General features: G+C 41.4%; 1 protein-coding gene across 1 annotated transcript in view; it reads right to left on the reverse strand.

Moving 5' to 3' along the window:
• Positions 1–2,383: 2,383 nt before the first annotated feature.
• LY86 (lymphocyte antigen 86) overlaps positions 2,384–27,172 on the reverse strand; it is a 25,462-nt gene continuing 673 nt past the window's right edge. Inside the window, exons 2-5 of the mRNA XM_085321634.1 lie at positions 13,014–13,100; positions 11,344–11,472; positions 5,133–5,185; positions 2,384–3,143 (exon numbers count right to left, since the gene is read on the reverse strand). Of these exons, the coding sequence (XP_085177760.1) occupies positions 3,048–3,143; positions 5,133–5,185; positions 11,344–11,472; positions 13,014–13,100 (365 nt within the window). The 3' untranslated portion in view covers positions 2,384–3,047. The remainder of the gene's footprint in view (positions 3,144–5,132; positions 5,186–11,343; positions 11,473–13,013; positions 13,101–27,172) is intronic.

The following is a 27,172-nucleotide window of genomic DNA, read 5'->3' on the forward strand; positions in this document are numbered from 1 at the left end:
TAGAGCTACATTGGACAGTGCAGGAGATGGCTGAAAAACTTGACTTTTATGGCATAAAAATGTTTCCAATTCAGGCAGTCTTGCCTGGAAGGGCTCTGAGCACAGCATGTGGATGTGGTCTACTTGTGTCTCATCCTCCTGACTTTAAGAACTGCTGGCTGGAAATTACATAAGTCCTTGTTTCTGCAAAATCCAACTTCCTCCTCACTAGGATTACAAACCCTTGGAGGATGTTGCTCTCATCCTTGCTCAGCTGAGCTATATTCAGAGCCTAGAGGTTGCTACAGTGCCCTTATTTAGTGTTTTGAGGCTATTTCAGAAGGACAATTGCATTAACTGACAAATGTGTTTGAATTCAGGTRCACTAGTGCCTAAATACCCCAGACCTTCTGGGATATCAAGAGATTTATTAGCTGTGCTGGGATCAAGGAAGATGAGCCCTGTTTTTGTTGACTGACCATGCACAACGGTATCTGATCAGSAACAGGAACTCAAGGAAAAATCTGGGGTATTTCTTAGGCTGAAAGGGCAGAGCCCCTTTTTTAATTTAAAGAGGCCTTGAGTTGCTAATCTCTGAATTACGTTTAGAAAAGGAAGCTCCATGTCTCTGTGGTATGATAAAGGGCCCTGCTATGATGAAAGATGCAGTTTAATCCTTGAAGTGTGGATTTAAGGTTTAGTCTTGGTTCTCCAGACTAATTCCAACAGAAAAAGAACAAACAGTATTTGTGATAGGAAGCCAAATACTGTTTAGCTAGTGCTGAGAATGARGCTCTGTAATAACTGTTTGTGTGAGGCAGGCAGTGAGGGGTCAGTGATGGAAAATCTCAAGCAACAGAAGTCTGTTCCTTTTGAGATGAAATTCYGCCTTCTTGATCAGCTGAGACCTCCAGCAGCAGCTCCTGCCCCRGATGCTTGTTTGCCACTGTAGGCCTGGAGGCCTCTCCAAGCATGGTCCAGGATGTAGGAGCCTTCTGATTTTGACTAACAAGAACTTAGCTACTATGAGTTCAACTTTGAGTGGAAGTGTTTAAACAAGCATTGCTCCCCTCCCTTGGGTTTGTTTTTCATCTGGCAAGTCTTTCATCAGATAACAGGCAAAGCAGCTCAGTGGCAGGCTTATTAGGATTTTAGTCATGCTTTTGTTCTGTGGTTGTGGTGGAATGGAGTTGAGCAAGTGGACTCTTGTGTGAGTGTTAACTGCTAAATGTATTTTTGCTAGTTTCTTCTTGAGGACTGGTTCTTCTGATATTTTATGGGAATAATAGAAGGAAGGATAAATCTGGTGAGCTACTGAGGTGAGGAGAAATAGTAGACATAATCAGGCTTGTACCTGGATTGTGATACCTTTTTCTTRGTTAGGAACACCTAAAGCATAGCAGCTATGATAGCTTGTGCAAACTGTTTCCAGCACAACATCAGGTCATCATAGTTGAACTCTGATCAGGAGAGTGGTGGCCACAGCTGTAGTGAGACCAGTGACTTTTTTTGGTTCCTTTTTTTCCCCTCCAGATCAAGATTTAATTAAAATGGGCTGAAATGACAGTATGTTAAATGTGCTCTGTCCTAATTTGTGGTGCTTGCTGGTTCATGTTCAGCAGCCTGCCTAACATGAGCCAGGCCTCAAAGACGTGCTCATCATTGCTGGGATGGTGAGTGAGAACTCCACTGCGCAGGTGGGAGACAAGCGACTACCACATGCCCGCTAGCTGTTGGCTGCTTTGCCGTCTTGGTCATCTGTACAGCAGGGATGCTCTTGTTGCTCAGGAATTTGTTTTTACCACAAGTATGTGGGTGTGTAGGGAAGAGAACACATGCCAGAGCTCCTGTGTGGCCATGGGCCCTGCTGCCCTTGCCATACATGTTAAAGACATGCAGCCTTGTGCTTGCTACTGTCCCTTGTAAGCTGGTACTCATCTCCAGGACCCGCCTATGGCTCTGTTTCCTGCCCCCTCTCTCCAAATCAGCACACAACCCCAATCCTGATCCTTCTTCTGCACTTCCAGTCCTCTAAACAGGTCACCAGTTTCATGCTTTCCAATCTAAGATAARTGGGTGCACTACCCCGTGATCTGTTATCTATTCGTCAGCCGTGCCAGCTGCAAATGCCCCTGGAATAAGGAGAGGTTTTGGTGATCTCATTGGGGAGCACTGGGTGTGACTGTGCGTGCTTCTTTTGGGGCTCTGTTCTTAAAGCAGAGAATACTTTGTCCACTGCTAATATAAAATGTGGATTGATGTGACTAATGTTTCAAAAAAAATTTTTTTTAAGGATGGAGCAAGAATTTAATGCATTTCACTTGTTTTCCTCTATCTTTTCTTCCAGTTTGTTTTTTCGCCTTAAATTTTTGAATGATCTTAGACATAAATGAGGAAAAAAGTATTCTTTCATTATGAATTTATTGATAAGCAAGTAGAGCACATAGCTTAGAAACAAAATGATTCATGTGTTGCTAAAAAAACATTAAAAAAAGAAATCAAAGTAGACTCCTGAAGACTGAAGTGCTACAAGTCCAATGACTGGATGTAGAGCACTGACAAAAAAGGCATGTTCATCCTATTTGGTCTTTATTTAGTGGCTGTAACAAAATCTATACCAATGGAGGCTCCAGGCAGTCCTTATGAAGTCTGAAAATGTTGAGTGCATTAACTGTACAATAGTTAATTCATATGAAAGTTGTCTTTAGCATGTGTTAGAAATGGTTGCCTCCATGACTCATTGCAAAATATTGTTTAGGCTCATATCTGTTCTGTCTGGTACTGTTTTCATCCGAGACCAGCATATTGGTATCAACAGCTATTTGCAGCTGTATATGTTAGAAGCAAAAAGTGGGCTAGAGTGTGCATTTAGAGGCAAGATTACACTAGAGGGTCTACTGACTTTTTGAAATGAGAGACTTATAAAGAGAAATAGCAACCAAACCACCATGTGGGAATTATTTCCTTTAGAATCATTGTAGCGTGCAGGTAGCTCACTCGCCTTGAACAGTTTTGGTGATCTGTAACTTTAATGAAATGGGTTTGGCCACATTGTTTATTTGCTGCTGCTAATAATAGTCTAAATAATTTTTCACAGTGAAATCAGCACAAGCGACAGTGAGGTGATCTTCATTAGTCAGCACTGCTGAAACAGTGTAGTCTCCCTGTATGAGACAAACATAAAGCAAGAGATTAGCTCACAAGTAGTAAATAACTGCTGCTGCTTCTATTGAGGAGTCCTCTTCCTCATAAATAATACTTTTCCCATCAAATCTCTCTGAAATCTTTGCAATCCAATGTGTTTCAGAACTGGTACAGAAGTGCTCCATATTTTCTGCCAAAAGATTCTCATCAGGAATATCAATGCTGATAGCACAAGAAAATCAAAATTAAAACAGAGGGAGAGGAACAAAATCTGATGTGTAAAAATTGCTTCTGAACCTGTGTAGTTTCTCGTGCTCTTTATGAACAACCACAGTATGGCATGTGCTATTTACTAATCAGAAAGAGAAGAAGGGCTCAGCTGTCTGACAGTTCTCTTGTTCCAGGCTTGTAGTTTAGTCTGTACACTGTTATCAGTTTGTACAAATTTTTATAGAAGATAACATTTTGTGTGTGTGTGTGTAGATGACTATCTGTGATGAATTACTATATAATAAAACTAGAGGGAGCTTAATTTCAAACTTTGTTGTTAAGTGTACTAGTAATTCCTTTTGTGGGAAAATTTATATCACTGCAGTGCAAAAATCTCAACCTTAAAGAAGCTATGGCCTTTTTTTTTTTTTTTTTTAATTAGTCAAAACTACTCTCTTCAGATGTTTGGAGAAGGAGACATGCTAGGAGAATACACTCTGCATTGCTCGAACTGCAGCATTTCCTTCTCTTTTCTTAGGAGTGCAGAGGGGAGAGCCTTGGAAAGTGGAAGTTGTGGTTGATGCTATCAGTGCAGGAAGGAAGGAAGGCTCTCACTGAAGGAAGACTGAGATATGTGAGATGTTAGCTCTTACAGAGGCTTGATCCTCCAAGAAACAGCCATTCTTGTGCATGTCTCAGCAAGCCCAGCTCTTCGGGACTTATGTTCTCAATCTGTTTCCCCATTTTGATCCTATCTTCTCCTTTTCATGTGTCTGGATCAGGCTAGTCCTGAGCAGGTCCCAGACCTTCTTCGAAGCTGTGACATTAGGTTTTGTCAGCTGCTGAAGGTCTGAGTAAATCTAAGAGGATGTTTGACTGACCACCTGGACTGCAAGCTTTGATGGTGGTGATTGATTCTTTCTCCCCCACATTCTCAACCAGATGCCTTGATGGTCTATATCTTACCCTCTCCCTTTCAATCTAATCTCTTCAGGTACCTGGCTAAAAATTCCTTGTTAGTCACTAGTCAGACATAGGTTCAAGTTGTGCCCAGTTAAGAGAGATGGTGATGCTTTCAGCATTTAGGACCTGTCTTGCTTTGCAATGTGATTTGTTTGGGGTTTAGGAAGGAAATTTAGTTCAGTGTGGAGAAGGCTGCTCAAAAAGAGCACCCTTGATGGATAAACAGGAAACTCAATATCAGCAGTGCCTAGAGCAACCTTTCACCTTTCTGAGAAATTCACCTCTTATATGAAGGCTCCATGAGTCCAGAAAAAAGTGTTCTTAGGCCCCATAACTTGTACTGCCAGTAGCAACTTAGAGGGGATCTATCTTTAGATCTAACACTGTATATCTACAGTGGAACAAGTACAATTGCAATAGTTATCTAAATAGCCTCTATAGCCAGTGAGGGTGAATGAGCTTCTCCAAATTGTTAAGCTCACTGATGAGCAAGCTGAATTGCAGCGCTAGTGTCTCAGGAATCCTTTGGAGGAGCTGCTTTGTTTGTTGCCAGTTTAAGAGTAATGGTGGGCAGTCTAATAAAAGAACTAAATGGCCCCATGGCCGAGAGTTCCACTGTCCTGAGAAAACCCATCTCTCTCGAGTAATGATGAATCTCGTAGTGCCTTAATCAAAGCTCTTCATTTCATATTGAAAAAAATGTCATGTGCATGTTAGCAGGTCCTGTGTGCTAGCTGGGAGAGCCTCAAATATGCTAACGTGATTGCTTGTAGTATCCTGACCATACCCCATATAGAAAATCCTTCCGTCTTGGGGCACAGCTGTGACAAACTTACCTGTGGGATTTCTTTGATTCCCAATGTGATTGGCCCCTCATAGTAGATGTGTTCTGAAAGGCAAATATGATGATAGGTGGTTAGATACTGTGACACTCATGAAGGAAACAAGCAGCTGATAGTAGCTGTTGTTTTGTAATAGTACTTCAAAGTTCTCTAATGACTATAGAAATACAATGTGCTTGTACATAGTCTTGCAATAGCCCTTCTGAGAGAAATGTCAGGACATGTGCTGTCTCGTGGGGAAGGCGGGGCCTTGGCTCAAGGAGCAAATGCAATCCCCTTCTGAGAGGAGGAAGGGGACATGGTTTTGCCCAACGATGTAGATGTTCCTGTGTCACTGTGCATTCTACAAACAGGAAAATTAAAGGGGCTGAAGTTACGAGACACACGTCCTTTAGCATGATCTGTAAATCCATGCTTTTGCCTGTTAAGCAACTGGAGCTGCAAGAGTTGAACTACACTTATTTGGAAATTTTAAGAAAAAATGTCTGAGATGAGTGCTTCTGTATGTGTAGGCTTCCGAATGCTTGTGGAACATGACCTTAAAGTAATAAGAACATGTCTATCTTACTGTTGAGAGAGCATTCACTAAGAAGCTGCATGATGTGCTAAAGCCAACACAAGCTGTGTCGGTGACTGGAACAGAACCCAGGAGTCCCACCTTCAAATCTTCATCTCCCTCATTGATAGACATGCCTTTTCCTTACTGTTGAAGAAAGGTTGATTTCAGCACTACTGGAGAATTCACAAGCTCTTCTGTAGTCTTGGTTGAAAATAAAATTCTTCTGTGTTTCAATACAGATTTTTATTTTATTTTATTTATTTATTTATTTTTACAACTTGCCTTGCACAAGTCAGAGAGAACTCAAAGAACTGTTTTAGGATTCTCTTTTGCAGATGTCATGAAATATTCTTTACTTTGACAGTGACAGAGGAGTAAGCATTTCACCATATTTATCTGAGTTACTTCTAGAAGGCTGTTTTAGTCCAGTCTCACTCTGTACTGCCTTAAATTGCTCCCTGTTAAAGGCTTACAAGGGGTTTTGTCTCGTTTATGTCCCATGGTCCATTCTGCCTTGCAAGAGGTATCCAGTTTAGATAAGTTCTGCATCCACAGACCATCTTCCTCATGCATACATGAAATATTAGTTAATGACTTTAACAGACTTAAACATGTCCTACACCTTTGCATTAGTGAGGAGTTTGTTGAAGGTCATGCCATGATGATCCTGGGAGGTGGAGCGGTTGGATAACTTCCCCCGAAAAACCTTTTACGAAAGCAGAGGCTAGAATCAGTATGTTCTGGCTTGTTACTCTCAAACTGATTAACTACAGCACTCAGAAGCTCTGCTCCCTTTACTCTTTGCTTTTCTGGCCACGTTGCCTGGACCATATGAAGTTTTTCAAAGAGTGGTTGCCATCACTGTTTGCTTCCATGCACGAAGCAAGAGTCCTGGAGTCTGACACATCTCTGCTGCAGAGTGGTGACTCAAGATTTTAAAAATATAGYACAACCCACTTCTCAGTTCACAACTTACTAGAGTCTAAGTGGGAGTTAGAGACACTGTAGGCTGCACAACTTGTGCGTTGAGTGACTCCCCTGGGACTTTGGCTGTAGATGTGCTGATGTCTGATAAGGCATATTGTGAGCTGCCCCATCAGAGTGAGTGTGTGGCCAGTGCAACGTAATGGCCCATGGTTTGTATGCACAAAATGGCCCTCTTTCAGTGAAGAGCCTAAAAATGGCCTTGTTTGAGAGGCAGAAAGGCAACCTCTCCCTCAGTCAGCTCTGAGTCCCACARGTCCTGGACAATAGCACAGGATAGTGAAGAGGAAACTGGGCAACTAAACAATCATCCCTTCCCTTGAAATCCTTCTCCAGTGGGACATGGAAACTCTTTTTGGCTCAGGTGACTCGTTAGGGTCCTACCAAGGCCATCAGAAAGCAGTCCAGAATCTCAACATAAAGCAGCAGCATTCAAGCTCTGCAAAGCCTATATTTCAAAATGAAGTAGGTGGCAGTGCTTACAGTTGTCAGCTAGGCCTCTAGAAAACCCTTGTGACTCTCCTTGTTTCTAGCATGGGAAAAGGGATTGTTCTCCTTGGAAAGTACCTGTCCTACAAAAAGCTTTAATTTTCAGCTACTTGAAACCTGCCAGGAAATGACATTGATCAGTATATCTGCTGAATTTTATTGTCTATACTCTTTTCTGATTGTAATAATGTTCTCAGTGTGCACGTTGGCTYGATGGAGCTCCTTAAGGCCCGTGCAATTTTCTTCTCAAACAGAGCTTTCTGCTGTAACTCCAGAAGGGTACACATACTTCAGGCTTTAAGGACTGTAACTTATCACYGTATCCTTCATACAGTCATATGTTTTTGCATCCTCCCTTAAAAGAGGATGAACACATCTGTTGCAGTAAGTGTAACTATCACAAACACTGGACCCAGCTCATTGAATGAATTGTGTGGTCTTTTTAGAGCCTTTCTGTCCAAACTCGGATGCTTTTATAGCTGCAAAAATATGTGACTATATATTTATCTATATAGATATGTTTATATATATTTATGTTATCGAGAGCAACCTAAATCAGGACTACATTTTTCTAAATAAGAAGTTCCTCATGTCTTTATTTGTGTGCTTGCAAGTTATGACATCTGTCAGTGTGCTATAGTCAGTGATATGCTTAGCCTACCTTCCATGTTCAGCTCTTTTTCATAAAGACTTAAGGTGATTTCTGGAACATCCTGGAAAATATTTCTAATGTACTGCTGATTTTGGATGATGCCATTGTATATTTTGGAGCAGATTTTCACTATTATTTCTTATCCAAAGTAACTTAGCCCTTTTCCTTGCCACTGAATGGGCCCCTAGAAGCTTCCAGTCTGAAGCAGAGCTTTCAAATGTGAGTAAGAACTTCCTGAGGATTACTTCAAGTTACTAGTTATCATTTATCATGAAGATGCCTCTCACTCYTGACAAAACACCTATAACGAAATTCTCACTCCTCTTTCTCAGATCTTCCTTGCACTGAAAATCTTTAAACGTTCTCACACTCTTGTACTATATAAAGGCCTTGTACATCTGCACCCACCTCTTCCTTTTTCTGYGTTTTAAATCTTTTTAGAACTTAAATGCTCCATGTTGGAGTTCTTCTAGGACACGATCTTGCAYCCATACAACTCTGACACAAAACTTCTGTGAATTTTAGGGACRCTGGAATGATCTGAATAACTGCCAGCTATAAATATATAGTTGGATGAGAAAAATCTATATAAATATATAGATGAGTGAGAAGAAACATGCACTCTCTTTACTGGGGAGGAAAAAGTGAGTTGAAGGGGCTACAGAAGACAGCAATTTATATCASTCCAAGACCTGACTTTGTGGTGTAGTTGCTTCCTCGCAAACATGTACCTAAACTGTCAAAGTGGTACCCAGTTCTGTAATTCATGCCCCATTCTCTGTTTTTATTTGCAAATGCCATTTTAGAAACATAGGTACTGCAACACCTAACCAAATGAGRCAATGGTGTAACGTAAAAAAAATGCAGGTCCAGAGTTAGGGGTGTTTTTTGTTTAGTTCGACAGGATGCACAAGGAACTGTGCAAGTCCTCTGATGGTGCCTTTATGAGTAGAGGCTGAGACAAAATTTGTGGACTTGCAGAGTATCCGAGTATCTTTCAGCAGGAAGGTTTTTTTTAAGCCTGCAGGTTGTGTTCAGTGCATTGCTTAATATTACCATACTAGGTATGTTTCTCTGATTTTTGTGATTGCATTGGAAATCTGTTAAATCTTATGCAACTATATTCTTTGGAGGAAATGTGGAGTAACCAGCTCTTCCTACTAAAAAAGCAGAAGAGCTAAGCTCAAGTTATACCACAAAGCTGTTTTTGTTGTTGTTGTTCTTAAATGGGAAGTGGCCCACTTCCTTGCAACCTTTGAGCTTGCAACTTTAGAACAGGGTTATGTGGGAAAGAAAAAGGTCTTGGAATCCTGTTTAAAAGACCTAATGAGCTGTGCCAGATGTGACCTTTGCTTAAAATAAATAGTAAATATGTTAGGGAAACATCCAGCTATATTAGTTCTTCTAAAATTTTTCCAGTTGTGGCAAAGTTGCAGCATTATAAAATAGCAGAGAAAAATTCCCACATCCAGCTCTTGTAAATCTCTTTTGCTTGTAACTTCTATTCCACTTGTCAGCACAAGCAGACCAATAAAGCCTGCAGCAAAACTACGCTCTGTTGTTTTGGGGTAGGGAGGCATGCACCATTTTTGTCCTCCTTGTGGTGGCCAACAAGTTCTGTGTGGAATTATAAACTCAGGTGCTCTCTGTTGGAAATGTTGCCTGTACAACAGGGAAAATAGGACTTGGCATGAACAACTTCAGTTAAAGGGCTATCTACTCTTCACCTTTGCTAGGCTACATACTTGACCATTCACAATGTAGTCCTTTCTGCATAGGTTTTAGGTCAAATTTATGCTATCACGCTCAAACCATGGCTGTGCTGAGTTGCCTCAAACTGCTTTTCAATTCACTTCATTGCCCTATAACATAGATTAAAATCAAATGTCAACTAATTAAAAAGTACCACAGTTTYAGTTTGAACCCTAGTGGTTTGAAAAACTTCACTTTCCCACTGTGACTTAATTACTAAATAAAAATAGTTATTGAACAAGATGGCATATTTTAAAAAGTGTRTGGCAGAGGTCCTCGCACTAACTTAGGGATGCTTCTAAATGAAGATACATGGTACCATTTAAACAACCAGYTATGGTTTTATATCATAATGTACTTCAATTAGTAGAAACAATCCCCTGCCAGTCTAAGATTAAGGACTTGGAAACCCCAGGAGAATTTGGCTTTGTGGCATAATGTGTGAGTAGCAGTTTGTGCTTGGCKCAGGATTGACTCTGCTTCTCCTTAATGTATTCTCTAAAGGGTGTTATTAAGTACTTCATCAGAATAAGACAGTTTTTCAGTAGGTCTGTGGGTGTTTTTTTTCCCTTATAATTCAATGCACAATTGAAGAAGTCTCTAAATTTAATTTTTGTGTCTATCTATCTGACTTACAGGATTTATATAATTGCTTGCTCATGCAGCATTTTTCTATTATTCTTTGTGGTATTTCTGTGCTATGTGAAATGTCTTAGTGATTTTCCAGGGCCTGTCTTAGCAGCAGTGCTGTGCACAGTTGTCAAATCCATAGCCCTTGTGCATGAATTATTGCAGGGGTATTGTGATGGAGATGCAAGTGAATGGAAAGGAAGTGGAGTTTCTGAAACTAACTGTCTCTCTAACACCTATGTGATAAACTTCCCTGCACTTCTACTTGTTTGTTTTAAAATGAGCCTAAAGAGATGATTATGATATAAGGAAGAAGAGGGACTTCACAGTGCACAGTGACCATTTAAGAACTGCTGGTATTACAGTCCAGAGGCATGACTGCAGCTCTTCTGGAAGCACCACAGCTAGCYTTATACAACTTGGTTTGGCTCAGATATTGAGATGCTTATGGCAGTGGGGACCTTAGGGTGTCCTGGCCCACCTGGCAAGAGTCAGGATAGCCAATGCTACTGTAAAATAACTTGGCTGCTTTAGGTTAGCAAGCCTGAACTGAAATCACAGCTTCTGACTACAGCATAGRCAAGGGTTGAGCTGAAACAAGACTGAAACCGTAGACAGTATCAAATATTACCTTGGTCCAAAGATCCTTAAGAACTGCCTTCAAGGACAGGAAGCATTACTTGCTTAATAATAAAGAACTTGTTCAGAACTTGTTTGTGCAGCCCTTCCTTTGACAAAAATAAAGACCAGTGTATATGTATATATATATGTATGTATGTATATATGTGTATATATGTGTATGTATATATGTATATGTGTGTGTGTATATATATACACATATATATGTATGGGTTACAAGCCTCTCTGTGGAATGGGGTAACATTACCATAGTATTTCTTATGAAAATCTAATCTAATGTGTGTGTATTACTGTGATTAAAAAAAAAATGTGAGCATATTAAGGAAAAAGAGGGCTCTAAAATTAAAACATCTCTGTCCTACTGTGATTCTGTCATACATTAACATGCCGTTGAAATAAATAGAACATTATGTTGCATTGGTGCATTCAACAGCACAGTGGGCACATCCTGCCTGCAATGCTCAGTAGCCATCAAACATTTAGAGTGCTACCTAAATTACCTCCTTTCTTCTTTCCACAGAAAACAAGCTGAGGATTATCTGGCTCACAAAGTGACTCCGAGTAGCTTAAGACGGTCTTCCCATTTATGATCAGGTTAATCTTCACATACAATTGCTTGATGCTGTGTCCTATGCACAAAACAGGAGGAGAGGTCAGGGAAAGTACAAGGGTAAACAAATTAATTATTTTACTTTTTAAAAGATTTCATTTTTTTTCCCTCTGATGCTTAAGCAATTGTGTATTTTTGCTTCACTGAAACTCCTGATATGTAGAAATTTATGCTTCAGAGACAGATCKGTAAATCTCCTAAAGTAAATCCAAGAGACATAATAGCTCTATCTTTATTGTTAAATAAACTATGCCAGAGACCATTCTCTGACTCTGAGCCCAACTGGCATGGTAAAGCTTGTGTCCATACACCTGAAATCTCTTTCTTCCCTCCTGCCCTCCAGCAGAGTGGCTGTATCTGGTTTGTGCATTGGGAACAGCCCAGGAGGCCTGTGTCTGCTGCCTGGGAGAGCAATAGCTCGGCTGAGCAAAACTGTGCTGGGGACCAGCCTAAGCAATGCTGGGAGCTCGTCTGCTTGCACCAGTGCCCTGGGCCTGTATCTKCACGGCTGGTGAGGCTACTGGATTTAGAGGGGAGCCCTTGTAATCTGAGCTGGTAGAAAGGGATTTGCAAATGCCCATCACTGATTCGGAGGCCTGTTTCACTTTGGCGCCCCCTGAAAACCAGTGCTCCCAGGCAAAGGGCAGCACCTCCCTGGTCTTTCCTACTGAGAGTCTTCTGCATGCAAGGAAGCATTCCTAAGGGCTATGAGAGGGTGGCAAACAAACTCRTTGTCAGCCCAGGGAGCATACAACAACTTGAGCCAAATCTCTCATATTTATATTCTAGTAGTATTTAGAGGCTCCAGGTGAGGTAGGGGCTTAAAGTGTTGCAAGAAGCATTGCTTGTCCATGTAAGGCTAGAGTCACAAGTCAAGCTATACCTTATATTTACTTGTACACCCAGCCCCTTAACTCAAGGGCAGTTCTGCTTTTGACCTTCAACTGGCAATCAGTCAAGGACTGCACGGTGTATTTTCAGCTAGCCCACTCGATGAGCTGATGGCATGGCAGTGCATTGCCTCAGGCTAGCGGTACTGGTGCTCTGACGCCCCAGTGCTTCCCAGCAGTGGTCCCTATGTGCCCAGGAAGGGTGGAGAGGTCCTCCTGCTTCACTCCTTGGAATCCCTGCAGCAGTTCAGTTTGGTCTTTCTCCTTGAAGGGTTAGCCATGGGGATTTGGAGAGCATTGTCAAGTGGGCACGAAAGTCTGACTGCTATAGCTGTCTCACTCAGACTATTTCAAGATGACTTAGACATGAAGAAAAGCTGTATAGCAGCTGTCACCTTGGCAAGCTTATATCCATATGTACAGACAAAGGGTAGGAGCAGAGTGAGGGCCCAGAAAGTAGACATGGCCTACCCAAGGTCACACAGAAGGTTTAAGGCAGAGCTGAGAAAAGAACTGACATTTCTCTGGTCCCACACGACGCTCTTAGTTTTGAAATTTCTCAGAAATTCATTATTTGTCAGACATTCAGACACTCTTACTTGCTTCTGAATACCAGCGCTCACACAGTGGATTACCTGTTTATGGCATGAGGAAACAGCGATTCACTTACTTAGGATTATGGCAGCTCTGATGTTAAAGGTGTGGGATGTGATATCAGAACATTTGTCAATGCTGAAAGCAAAATCTTGCTGAGGATCTGTCGGAAGATAGAAGGCAATGGGTAACCAGTTGTATTTTTAATGAGATACTGATGGCATAGTGAGGAACAACAAAACTATGCGATTGTTATGAAACTCAAATTACTTGTTTCTTTGAAACTCTCCAAGATCTGCTCAAAGCTCTCATGCCCTGTATTTAATCACTACTTCTGTCTTTCCTGCCCCTTTAATCTGAACTTCATTCAGCAGACAGCCTAAGTGTGGCTAAAACCTGCTGTATGGAAAAAGAGACAAGGAGGGAGTTTGGGGAAAGCAAATTCACCAAAGATTGGATTCTCATTCAACACTAAAGCCCTAGCACAGGTACTCTTTTCAGGCTCTGCATATCTCCATTCCTTGCTCAGCTGTGACGAGCACTTTATGATGATGATGATGTTTTTTAGTTTGTTTATATTACAGGATGGCTTGATGAGGCTCTCTGGGAAACTGAATCCTGAAGTGGGATGAAAAGTCTAAAATTAAAAGAAAATAGTGTGCCTGAGATCCTGCAATATTTCCTGCTGCATCCACCATCATGTAATATTTCTAACCCAGGAAGACATCTCCCTTTCTGGGAGATGTTAGCAGAGTGGGAGGCCAAGGAAGCCCAATGGCTGATGATTGACATGAATGTGGTTGTTACCAGTTTCCACAGCAGCCCTTTCTCAGCACGAAGCTGCCAAAACTCTTGCACAAACACAACATTTCTCTACTTCCGTCTTCTTCCTTGCTTGCCCTCAGGAATCATCTTCCCTTAAACTCTTTKGGGCTTTTTGAAGGCTTGTCAGTGTGTCACTCTCTGATGACAGCTGTCATCAACAACCAATAGCTCAGTTGCCACCAGAGCTGCTGCAATGAAAGGCGCGTTCAGAGATTTACCAAACTGTGGCTAGAGATGGAAAATTTGGCCAGTTTGACTACATGTCATCCAACCCATGGATGTGTGCTATGGCAAAGCCTCAAGGGTTGATATAGGCAAATGTTTGGTCCTTACAGTGGTTTCCAGCCTGGCCTGTGCATCCCACTTCCCTTTCTGAGGAAACCAGAAAGCTATGGGGGTGTACCTAGGCATGACTATGGCACACGCAGGAGCAGCTGTGGGCTCCTCAGTTTAGATAAAGCTGGTTGTGAGAAAATATAGACTTGGGAATTGAATTCTGTTTCTAAACTTGTATTTTGAGATAAACTTCTCAGTGAATTGGAAATAACAGTTTGGGAGAATTTTACTTTGATGCTGCAGTGAAACTTGAGTCAAGAATGTCTGTTGTGAGGCTGAGCTAATGTGTCTATAGTGTATTAGCTCCCTGTTTCACTGTATTTTTACAGTGGTCTTCTACACCTGTAGAAGCCCGTAGGGAACAAGCGTGGGTGGCTAAAGCCTACTTGCTGAGAGGAGAGCATGAAATGAACGAAGGAGCCAGGATGAGCTGGGTGTGGGGGGTCCAGCTAAGCCCATCTCTCCAGCATTGGTATCATCTGTGTTGTCCAAAAGGAGCTCCCAAGTCTTAAGTTCTGATAAATTTAGCTAGCTAAAGAAGAGAGATCAAAATGACTGTTGTTTCCCACAGCTCTGTTCCCCTGTGCTACATTTTCTCCTCCACACCAAAAAAAAAAAAAAAGTCTCTGCAGTTGCACAGTCAGTCGGGGCGAAAAGGTGGCACCTGGAGTTGTTTATCAGCTACTCAAGCATGACAAGGGTCAGATGGTTGTCTCATCTCCCTTTCCATATTCCTGCCAGTTCCTGCTTTGCTGTTGCAGCTTCAAAAGTTGATGCAACCAAGTAGAAAAGCAGTTTCCTGCTCCAGCCGGAAATAGTGTCAAACTTCTCTTTTCTCTGGGGCAGTTATGCCTGCTAACCTTCTGGTCTCTAGCAACCCTCAGGGTTTGGTTTCCGCTTTCCTCTGGACTTCTGCAAGAGCCCCTCTCATTTCTGTATTTAGCATGTGGTGTGATGATAAAGCTCAGGAAGCAGCTGCTCGGATTCTGAGCAAATTGGATGTTGATGCCTGCAAACAATGCTGGTTGTCAAATTAGTAAAATTGTCGGGTCTGTAATTTCCAGAGGGGGCTACGGTGACAGAACAGCACTGCAACGTATAAATGCTCTTTTGCTTTTGAAAGAGACTAAATGGTGCTTTAGTCAGCAAACTGAATTGTGGTATTAGGGCTAGAAATTTAAAAATTTAGCTGAAAATTTCCCATCAATAAATCCATTTGAATGGGAAGGGGTTGTTAGCTGCCTTAGAAAGCATGAACTTTGTATGAAGAACCTGAACTTCAGAGTGGTTTAGTTTGGATATCTTATGAGCCTGTCCTTTCCTATAGGTTGCACTCTTTGGCCAGATTACTTCTTTCATGGGGCACTGTAGCCATGAGTCTCTCCTGCTGTACCACTGAGATGCAGCATAGAGGGACTCTGGTGCATCCAGAAGAGTATTTCCTGATCCCCAGAGAGGGCAAAGGTATGGAAGCACTTGTATGAGAAACTCCAGCAGAATTTGTGAATTAGGGCAAGTGGATTTTGTGTTGCTGAGAATTGTAAACTTTTCCACTGGCAAAAGAAACCTCAATTAATTTTCTTACTATTTTTCTGTGGAAATTCAGGCTATCCCTTTCCAATCTGACAAGTTAGATGCCATTGTGTATGTGGAGGCCTCCTGCTGAAATCAGCTGAAAGAATGGCTTTATTGCAAAAGCCATGGTGCCAGAGTCTAGACTCCAAACCAAGTAGGCAGAATGTGTGCAGCTAAATGTAAATTAAATAATGTAGTGTATTTTTACCATTTGATAAGTGAAGATGTCTGTAAATTCAGCTGCAGCTGTGCATTATGATCAGAGTTAGTGTGCTATGCTCCTCTTCTAAACATTGAGGTGTCCCTCATCTGTGGCAAAGCAACTTGAAGTAGTTGCCATTTTCGTGTTTCATTTCAGATGCACAACTATGAGTCACTGTGTGTCTCTTATGGAGGTTTAATACTTATTCTTTCTTGTTTCCCTCAATCTGAAGTGAGCTGGTTAGACTGAAAAAAAATACATGTTATGTCTTTCACATGTGCAGAGCAATAACATTTACCATTAAATCTCTAAAATATGTGGGGCTGCCCTTCAGCCTTCCACTTCCCTGCAGCATTTCATAGTGCACAGTACTGTATGTTCCCAGACTTCCCTCCACCCACTCCCTTCAATCTGCTACCTCTTCCATAATTAAAGCTAGAAACTCTTCAACTGGTTGCGGAGTTTTGCTTTTCCAGTTAAGCTCTGATATGTTACCAAGACTTAAAATGATGCTGGAAATTTTGCAAACATGTTGAGATTGAGCAGTAGAAATGTGCTTATTGGGGTAAAAAAGAGCATTTTTAATGACTCTGTATTTTTGTATGAGAAGGGCTTTGGCTGCAACATTTGCAGCTGGCGAGGAAGTGCCTAGGAGTAAGATTTTGATTCAAGTTTCTTTCTAGACACTTCTAAAAACCTTTCAGGTGACTGCTTCCAGAAAGAGGCAAGCCTTCATCTTTTGTAACTAATCAATTTGTTGTAAGATCTCTTAGAATCATTATCTGAATTCAGTGCGGTGGCTAATGCTGAGCTTTCACCTGTATCCAGCAGTGAATGCACAGCTTTCACTAGAGACCAGCTCCTGTAGTACAACCCACTCTGAGAGAGGTAAATTTGGGATGTCCCTGGCATCCTGCCACAGATTACCCAGCACTTAGGATAGTGCCAGGTGACCCCAGGCATCCCACCTCCTGTTTCACCCTTTGCTAAATACTGTGGTGGAGATCTCTTGCAATATTGGCTTGGTACATGGTTTTCCTTGCATGCTGCTTTTAGTGGCACCATTGTGCAAGATTTCAGCTTGGCTTAATATTGTGAAGCACTAGCAGAGATTAGTTTGGCTGGATTATTCTAGAAGACTGAGCAGACAGGAGTAGTACTGGTTAGATGCTCAAAGAAGTTCCTGAACTTTTCTTGCTTTCCCTGCTCTCATTCTTTATGGAAAGTCTTGTCCTAATTAAATAAGTTCAGATAGATCTATAGTAGTGTATATGTGATCCTCCTGGCTGCAAGCCTGGTACCTTTGATGGAGGTTATTACTCCCACAACAGGAACACCAGAAGGGAATGCAGTTTCATGCCTCAGTTCTTGCAGTTGACGGGTTGAGCTGGCAGCTCCAGCTGAACATGGGTGTGTACTGAGACCAGGGACTGTGAGCTGGGGCAGCCGATACACCACACATGTCCCATCTGCCTGCTGTGCCATGGGAGTGGTGATCTCCAGCAGGGAGATGGAGAGGGCAGCTGGGAATGATAATGTGCTAACCCGCTACAGCTAAATCCCTCAGAGCCTGCTTGCCAGACCACTAACAGGGCATTACAGAAACTCTGTGGCCAGATGGGAAGCACCTGCTCTAGGAATTTTGCTGGGCTGTTCTAGAAAAGCATCTGTCTTTTATTCTTCTCTTTCCTTCCCACCCCCTTATATTCTCTACTGGGTTTACTCTTATTTGAATCTCCTCTAAAATCTCATTGATTCCCTACAAGTATGAAAATCAGTGATATAACTGAATAAAAGAAGTGAGCAAGCAAGCTTTGCTTGCAAGAGTTCACATCTGTAAGCTTGCAGTGGTGAGAATACTCTCCAATTTAATCATGTCTGAGTCTTTCAAAATTGCTCTTTTAGGAGTGGGTAAGCAGCAGAATTCAATGGAGTGACATAACTGCACCTTGTTAGGGTCATATAAGGATAGACTAGTGCTAGAGGAGCTGGAAATTAGCACAAGGAAGAATCATATTTAGTAATTACCCAACACTCCTCACCTTGAAAGCTCTTAGTAAAATTAACTCATTAGTCCTTACAACATTCAAGGTGATGAAAGCAGAGGGAAAGAATGAGGAACTGTTTGGGATCCCAGACTTGATGTATTCACTTAATGCTTTCCTTTTAATGTTTATTTAAGTAATTTAACCTGAATGCTCAAGCTTATATTTGATACTGTGGAGTTTGTTTCTAAGGTACTGAGAAAGAAGCACTAGCTGAAGCAGAAAGTCCCCAGTTATGCATCTAGATTTTACTGAATGTCTGTTCAATGTACCTCCCTCTGGGCTTGCCTTCACTGCACACCACTGCCATGTTCAGACATGGCTGGGAGGAACAGAGGGACCTCTTTTCAGAGGAAGAGCAAAATAAATTGTAAGATACATGTTGGCAGTGTTGCCTGATAGTAGCTTGTCATGATTGGGATGCTGTATCCCAAGACCCTCACCTCAGAGACATGACCAGCTTTGGGCTTTTGCTTACTTTAGGCAGGCACTCTGGCTTCCTGTGCAGAAGTGTCAATATGTTTGATCTCCTCTGTCTCATATCTTTGTGGCTTGCTTAGACAACATGGACATAAAGGAATAGCAAAATAACAGTTAATGTATCCTGAACATCTTGGGGACTACAGACTGGGGATTCCCCATTACAAACAGTGCTATCAACTTGTGGCATCTGATATCTGCTGAAACTTGTAGCTCTTAGAGACAAGTAACTGAGTAATTTTGCTTCCTTTTTGATAAACCTTCCCTGACTGTAGAGATAAGCCTGAAGATTTGGTCTCAGTACAGTCTGTAAGCTAAAAAACCCTTAGAACATGCGTAAGATAAAATACATTTTTTTAAGAAAAGTGTTCATGTGATATTTGAATCAGTTCCTCTCCTCTGACAAAAATATTGAATACACTGGCAATACAGGTAGCAGTTATGTACAGTTTGGTTAGATAAARGTGCAGGCATTACTGGCCTGGCTTTATGGCCCTAGTTTTGGAGGCAGGTGATTCTAGAGTCTTATGCAGTTAATTTAGATAAAGGAGTAAGTTTCTGTGTCTTACTGTTTCAAAGGAAATGCATTGCTGAGTATAACTCAAGTCTGATTTTGAAAATATTCAGAAACAATAACTCAGAAGGTTGGTAGCATCTCTAAATGTGTTGCTGGGACTATAATCACAAGAGCAAAAGTACTTGAGATGTAAGGAACCAGTGTGGGTTGTTGGGCTAAGTCCATATTGAAAGGCTTACAGTGTAGCAGAAGGAGAAGAAAATGATAGATTTGTCCTGGAATAAAGCAGAGGTCAGCTAGTGGCAACCTGCAGCCATGGACCTGCTAGTAGCCTGCGGTGTGGTCAGCACTCTGTGAAGGCAGCAGATGTGAGGAGCTCTCTGAAGCTGGAGGGCTATTTCTGGGGCTAGAGGTGTCCCTGGCCTGCATAGTGTCCTTGCCAAAGACTTAACTTGGGCCTCCCTGCCTTCTTCTGCCCGTATTGGCAGAAGATATTGGGCTTGATATTGGGCTTGTTAGAGTTCACAAGGGCTAGAGGTGTGGGCAGTGTCTCAACGTTGGTTAGATGGAGACTTTCTTTGATTCTGCCAGTGGTGGTATTTGGAAAGGGGGATTGCAGTGCTTTGTGTTACACAACAAAGCTTCATCTAAGCCTGTTTGAGAAGACAAAACTGAAAGATGCTGGGTTTCAGAGACAGCAGATACAGATCTGTATTTGTATTTGGTAATCCTGATATGTCCTAGTTAGCTTGAGAGAGAAAGGGAGGCAGGGCAGGCTTCAGTTACAGTGGTTTAACAAGAAAATACTGCATTAATTTGGGCCCAGCGGGGAATGTATTAGAGCGAGAAACTCTTTGTTCTTCTCTTCTGTTGGTAAGAAAATACTATGCTCTGCATGAGTAAGATGCATACAATAACTGCCTGTATTYCTGTTCAGATCTGTCTCTTCTGTCTTTGGGTGGTTTTATAACATTCTTTATATTCTTCTACCTAAGACAGAGAGATCTCTGGACATCAGCAGTTGACACTGTGACTGCAGATTCACAACAGACCTGCACATTTGTGTCAGAAATAGAACCAAACATTACTAGAAACTATGCTGCTGTTAGACACATGCCATGCTCTAGGATAGCAGGCTGATTAAACAGAACAGTAATTAGCAGCTTATAAATGGATGAAATGTTCCTATTTTCCCAGGATGGCTTGAAATCCACTGCAGGAGTGTGACAGTAAGCTATAATTAGAAAGGTATGCTCAGTCTGCTAAGGAAACTAGCTGGATTCCCACCTGCCTAATTGCTGTTGGATCATTTGACAGAAGTCATCCATCTTTAGGTGRAGAGGAAAACGGTGCATTGAATTAATTTGTGGTAGCTTTCAAGATCCTAGCTTTTGGCAACTGGAAGCTATCCTGAGTTTAAAAGCGGCATCTGGGACAGATCAGAAGTTTTGGATTCAGTATGTGATGGTTTTGTACAGGATTTTGGACATCTTGTCCCTGATGGGYACTATGCTACCTCAGTTTTATGTTACCATAAGTCTTCTTGAAGTTGATGTACTGACACCAACCTGCAATAATGTGGAAGTCTTCGGGAAGGTTGTTTTCTGAGGTGAGCTTTCTTCTTTCTTAGATTATTCTGGATGTTTTGGCAGACTGATATTAAACTGCTGGGAGAATCCTATCTCTTACCTCGCCTTTCTTTTGGTAAGCTGTAAGGATTATAGTGTCCAGAACTATTTTGGGCCTTAATGACATCTCTAGATGAGATGATGTGGCAATGTCAGGAAAGCCTAGTAATGCTTCCTATGCTTACCAGGAACACTTTATACCTGAGCACTTATGAGACCCTGTGGTTTGTTCTTGCTCCTAACTCGATGCAGTGAAGGTACCTTTTGATAATTTCCAYTTCATGCAACACAGGAAGCTAATCTCAAAGTTTTATCATATTGTTGATATASCAGTGATTCACCTGTTTAGTAAATTAACTGCTTCCTCCATAAAGRCTCAAATTCTGCATGCAATAGCAAATGACAGTTCTGTCTGGCCCACAGTATTTCTTGACTGTAATGCAATATAATGTTTTATGAGTATGCTTATCCTATCTATTTGCAATGGGGAGAACATATTTTTCTACAGCTTGCATTGTGGACTGCTACCCCTCCTGCTTGTGATACCTKAGCAGCTCTCAGTGGCTACAGCAGTTGAAGACATAGCAAAAGTCATAATTTGGAAATTGTGTCTGCTAGTGGGATTTAACAACTAGAGATAAGAAGCAGGGACTGTCACACATATGCAGCCATCTCTTTGTGATACATGATGCAGGACCTTCATTGCTTTGATGAGGAAATGGGCACCGTGGGCACTGGGAATAAATCTTAGAGAACAAAACTAAAAAGGTAAATTTAAAATGTAGTGAGGGAAGGACAATTGAGGTTAATTCTCTCCACCCCTATACTCAGTGAAAGCATTAATATTGATCTTGCTRAATGGTTCGAAGTTTAGATATTGTACCTAATGTTTTGGCCAAAGTACCTTGGAGGTATGAAATTGTCTCCCATTCCTCCTTAACATTACATTTCAGAACTTACTGAGTATTCCTCTTGCTCTGAAAGAAGAGGTAGAATTAAATTAGGGGCACCTAGAGAGGTCACTTCAGAAAAGAAAATTTTAATTCTTTCTGATGGASTGGAGAATGAAACGGATCAGGTAGTTTTAATTTGTGGAGGGACCAAAACTTTATGGGAAGATTTACGTGTGCACTCACATCCATGTTACCTTGATTTTTATGGTAGCTTCAGTTCGTTAGGATGTGATGCCAGGAATACACTTGACAACRTCTGTCCTTCCCTCTGGAATAAGAATAAGGTATACCAGATGGGCAGCCAGGCTATGACACTAAGAGGGCTTGGACAGAGCAAACAAAAAAAAATGTTTTCAAGTGAAATTCTTAAGTTCTTTGATTGTTTGCCCATTAGAAATCTATGCAACAAAAGATCAGAGGGGAGCTGGTGTCATGTGGCTTTAAATAATTTAGAAGCAGAAGCAATTTCTGGAGACTGCTTGAGGGAAATAAATAAATAARTCCAAGAGAAGCATCTGGCTCAATCCATCTGCCAAAAAACAAAGAATAATGGAAAAAGAACCTCTTTTACCAAGTGTCTTGGATAACATTTGCCCTGAAGATACATGAGGTGAGAGTTTTTGCAGACTTTCCTTTGCCAGTGAAAGCTATCAGATTACTTATATCCTTTAACTAAAGGATGTAAGTGTGTGGCCAGGGAATGCATATCTGGAGGAAAAGGGACCAGCAGACTGGTTTAACATGGGTTAGCTTAGAAAACAGAAACTGATTTGCTAAGTTAGTTCTACAGTGATGAGGATTTAGCAAGGTTATGTACAGATTGGTGTTGCTGAATGACCAGGGATGGGTGTTACCGATCTATTAAAAAGAATGGGTGAGGGGATATTAAGTGAAATAGTATATTTGACCTCTTAATGTGTGGGAGAAAGAATGTGATGGGCTGACTCTGTGAGCTGGACCTCAGTAAGACTGAAACTATTYAGTATTGACAGAGAAATTATCAGGAAATTGTAATTTATATAGTCTATCAATCTCTGCTTTTATTTCTTTCTTRGCACTCAAAAACCACCTCAAATCAGAGTTTAACAAGAGGGCATCTATACTGAGCTATCTGAGAAGGCCAGATTCTACAGCAGAGTCTACCCTGTTGACTTCCAGCAACCATATTAAGAGAAATCAGAATCTGAGATCACAGGTTCAAGGAAAGACATTCCAATGAGAGTTTATCTGTCAGGATAATCCARTGCAAGCTCATAGTGAAGTGGGCACTGTTCTTGTTTCCTACTRCACCATTGTAGGATAGGAATCAACTTCATGGAAGTGACCCTACCTGAAGTGTGGCATAATGCCATGCAGGTGGTTGTGGAACTCACTGGACATACGTTCAGTCTAACTTTGCTCTGCTCAGGAAAGGGCATTGGCRTACAAAAATAGCTCCCAAAAGAGGAGCAGAAGACCCTGCAACTACGTCTAGTGGAATTCATTAATTAAAGCAAATACTTGTGCATGTTGCTAAATATGTTTTGAGGTTTTTTTTTATTATTGTTTTTATTCTGTGGATATGCAACCATAAAACTGGAAAAAAGGGTGCAGTCACTTTCCTGTTTAGGTTCTGGAGGCTGAAATGGATACGGATTGACTTTTCCTTTCCTGAAACTTCAGCTGATGGCTATTAGTCTTGCTTTGGATCAAAACAGAAAAAAAAATGCAAACAAAAAGTCAGACATGAATTGGGAAATCTGTTTGTGTCTGATAGCCAGAAATCCCATGTGGTCTGAACAGTGTTTTATAAACCCTAGGGAATATCCTTCAAGATGTCATCTCCAAATCCTACTACTTTGACTYTCCTGAAATCTCCCTGAAATTCTCTGTTTATTCCTCCTGGGCATAGAGAACACAGTCCTTAATGGTAGATGCTCTCCAGACCCTTTCTAAGAACCTCCTGCCTTCTAGCCAGCTTCTCTGCATTGTTGAGAAACCTCCAATTTCAAGCACCAGGCAGCTCTGAAATCTCTGCGGTCATAATCTAAACGTAGAGCTTTATTAATTGCTGAGCATACCAGTCCAGGTATGTGGGCTGAAACAAAATTTGTTGACCTAGACCCAACTAACTTAATGAAAGATAGCTATAAAAACAGTTGGAAAATATCTTCTAGAGATCTGCAGCAGCAATCTCTTGCTTTACCCTATGGAAAAGGCCTCGTTTGAATGCTACATTGTAATAGTGTTTTCATGGCTAATTAACAGAGTGCCACAATTAAGCTTATATGAATGGTCTAGAAGCAGGAGCAGGTAGACACATCAAAGAGTTATATTTTGTACTGTCTTACTGCCTTGCACTTTCAAGGAGATGCCTAACACTCAAACAGTGCTGGAATCTGCTCTTGGCGCTTAGCTGGTTTTACCTTTCTGACTTTCCCATCCCAGAGAGCTGCCTTTAAAATGTAACTGGAAAGATCAAAAGCATGATTACTGTAGAAATCACTGTGAAATTAAAAGGGATGGGAATCAGCCATTTRTATAGCAGATTCTTTTCATGTCTCTGCATAGACTTGCCAATTATGGTTCTCTTTTCTCAGTTAGAGATGTTAACCTGCACCACTTTTATCTTAGGATCCCTGCCCAGGTTTCTAAAGTGATTTGTGGTCATTTGAGATCTTCCTTCATTTTTGTCACTTATTTCTGAGAGGAAGAGTGGCTCTAATGGGAAATGTCTATCTGTTTATAGACTGTCTCAGTGTTCTCTCTTGTGGTTATACAGAGGAGGCAGTATACTGTCTAGACCACCCATCTCTCAGTCTGAGTTCCTTGCCATGGATTTGAGAATTTTCTTCTGATTTCTTTTTGATCTTTTTTTTCCAAGGGCATGTGACAGTTGGTCATTAGGATCTCTTCCAGCCCTTTCTTATGCTGGATGAGCTGAGGTCCTGCATCCCTCAAGGTTTAGTCTGACATAGGTAGGTAGGAATGGGATTTGTGGTGAGATACCCCCAAATATATATACCCTCAAATATATATACCCCCAAATGCCWCAGGTTTCCATTCTATGGTATTCAAAATATGGAGTGAGAGTGGCAGCTCAGTGCATGCCTGTATCCTACACCTTTACAGATGTAGWATGCAGCTAAGGCAAGCACTTGGAACAAAGATATGGGAAGGGCTCCCGGGCACAGAAAGTTGCTACTCTTTGTCCATCCATCTTCAGTTTCCCTATCTAAGCTTTTATTCTACCTTTATCACAATTATATTAACTCATATTTTTGGCTTTGTGCATATTTTTACTGCCTTATAGGAGAGGATCTGACAAACTGCAAAGCAAAAATGAACRCTTAGCTTCACTTTAAATGCTCAGACTGAACTCTCAATCTGCTGATAGAAGGCATTCAGCCCCCAAAATGAAGTTATGGAGTACTCAACTAAAATTCTCTTGTCCTCCTTAAATTTTACCTAATTCTGTCCTGAGTCACTGATAATATTCTAGAATTTATAACAACAACAGTAGAGGTGAAATCCKGACCCTCTTGAAGCCAACAGGGAATGCTTTTCACTGAGATTTCATACTGGAAACCCTGATGTAGGATTTGTATCCCAAAATGCATCATTCTCTGGCATCTTCAGAAGAGCAGGAAATGCCACAAGAATTTCTCAGACTGAAGGGACATGCAGGTAGAGAATTTTTACAGAGGTTGACTAACATTTATGTTGAGATTGTATGCCCTCAGTCTAGAGTCAGCTTAACGTAAATGTTTATTTTTCATTTTGCAATTTATCTTTACCTTACCATTGTTCTTCAGTAATTTGTCAGAACACCCTGTGTAGCTGCTAATTAGGAGTTACCGTAGTCCCTCTTCCCCACCTCTGGTCTATGAGTTAGGAAGCTACTCCACCTTTTTTAATTCCAYGCTAACACCCTGCAGAATGAACAACCCTGTGGTTTTGGAACATTCTTTTCTCTGAAGTATCTAAASTGGCCTAGCATTGATGCCGTGTCTGCAGACATTGCAAAGCTGTTGTGAGAAGATTTGCTGAGAAAGCATCTTTGTCAAAAGCAGGCGCTAGCATACCTGTTCTCCTCTGGGTGAGAGTAGCTGATGGGATGCATGTAAAGAATGAAGCTAGGTTCTGCCCACCTAGTTGTGGATCACGGTGAAATAATTTGGGGAAAAAGCTTCCCCTCTCCTCAGAGAGGAATCAGAGCATTTGGCGCTATTGCAGACTGTCCAGTGAAAAACTGTAAAAGCAGCATCTTCTCTGAAAGGAGGAATATGGACTAATTTATTTGTTTTTTTTTCCCTCTGATTGGAAGACTGTCTATAGATTTTTGGGCTCAGCCCAGAACACTATAATTTTTCTGTGTTATACAAACTACCAGACTATGAACTGGAGCTGAGATGCAGACATGCATCCTGGTCTGATAACAGGTATGGAAAAAGGCAGGGCAGACCATTGGGATGGAAGGTGGGAGTATTGCCACAAATGAATCTGCAAGAGCTGTCAGGAGAGAAGGATCAGGCTTCAAAAAAAGAATTTGATTTAATTCGCTCATTGTTTCTACATCTGTGTAATCCTCTCACCTTCTGTAGCTGTGCCCAAGAGAACAGAAACTCTCTCTCACGTTGAGACCTGACCTGTGTTRTGTCCGTCTTGAGAAGCACAGCTTCTCAAGCTGTGAACTCCTTCTGAATGAATGTACCTGTTACCTTTCTGTGCATGGCAAACTAAAATAACTGATATAGGAGCTCTAAACAAATGCATTTTGTTAGTGAGCCCAGTGGCGTACATGGTAAGAAGCAATGCCTGACCGACACGTGCCCAGCAGACAAATTTCATCATCATTTGAATCATCTGGAGCGTGTRCCTCTGTGTCAAAACATCTCATGCTAAGTGAGACCTGTTGAGGGAATGGAATTAATTTATACAATGAATTCTCGCTAAAATAAGGGTAATAGCAAAGTTTGTATTCAATATCTAATTAATTATTTTCCTAATACAGGACATCCATTTATAAAATGTGAAGCCTGACTTTGTTCTCCTGGGAGCAAGCGAGTAAAGAACTGCATTACAAATGTTTATTTACTTCTGTTGTCCCTCACTGGCTTTATTTTTAAGGGTGTGCAAAACTGCATGAAAGCTCCACAGGAGAAAAAGCCCCTTGGGAAATGCTTTGTATCTGGATGAATTGGAAAAACAAACTCTAGGGTGCTCATTTGCCATGAATCACTTTTCACATCACGTGCGGAAAATGAATGAGGCGTCTGTGAATCTAATTCCCTTTGTCCCAGTTGTAAAGCAGATCAGCACAATAGGGGAGGCACGAGGCCAGTAAAGCAACGGAGCTGGAAAGCAGGCACCATTCAGTGAATTCATTTTCAGTCATTGCAGTGCCGCTTGCTCCTTTTCTTCTCTACRGATTTAAAGAACAAACAAACCCTACTGTCCCTGGGAAATGCCTCTGGTAAGTGCTGCTGAAGTCTCACTAAGCATGGTGGCAACGTCTGAGAACACGATTCCTTCCTTCTGTCACACCAGGTCCCTTGTCACTAAGTGGGAGGACAGAAAACACATCACCACAGCCTGAGCACACATTATGAAAACAGCAGATCAGTGCATTGAAGATTCGGTGTCATTTGAGGGGTAAAAAGGTAAAGATTCAAAGTCTACCTCTTTTTTTTTT

This window comes from Rhea americana, unplaced genomic scaffold (assembly GCF_003343005.1).
Source record: "Rhea americana isolate MKP2758 unplaced genomic scaffold, rheAme1 scaffold_70, whole genome shotgun sequence".
NCBI classification, from domain to species: Eukaryota; Metazoa; Chordata; class Aves; order Rheiformes; family Rheidae; genus Rhea; species Rhea americana.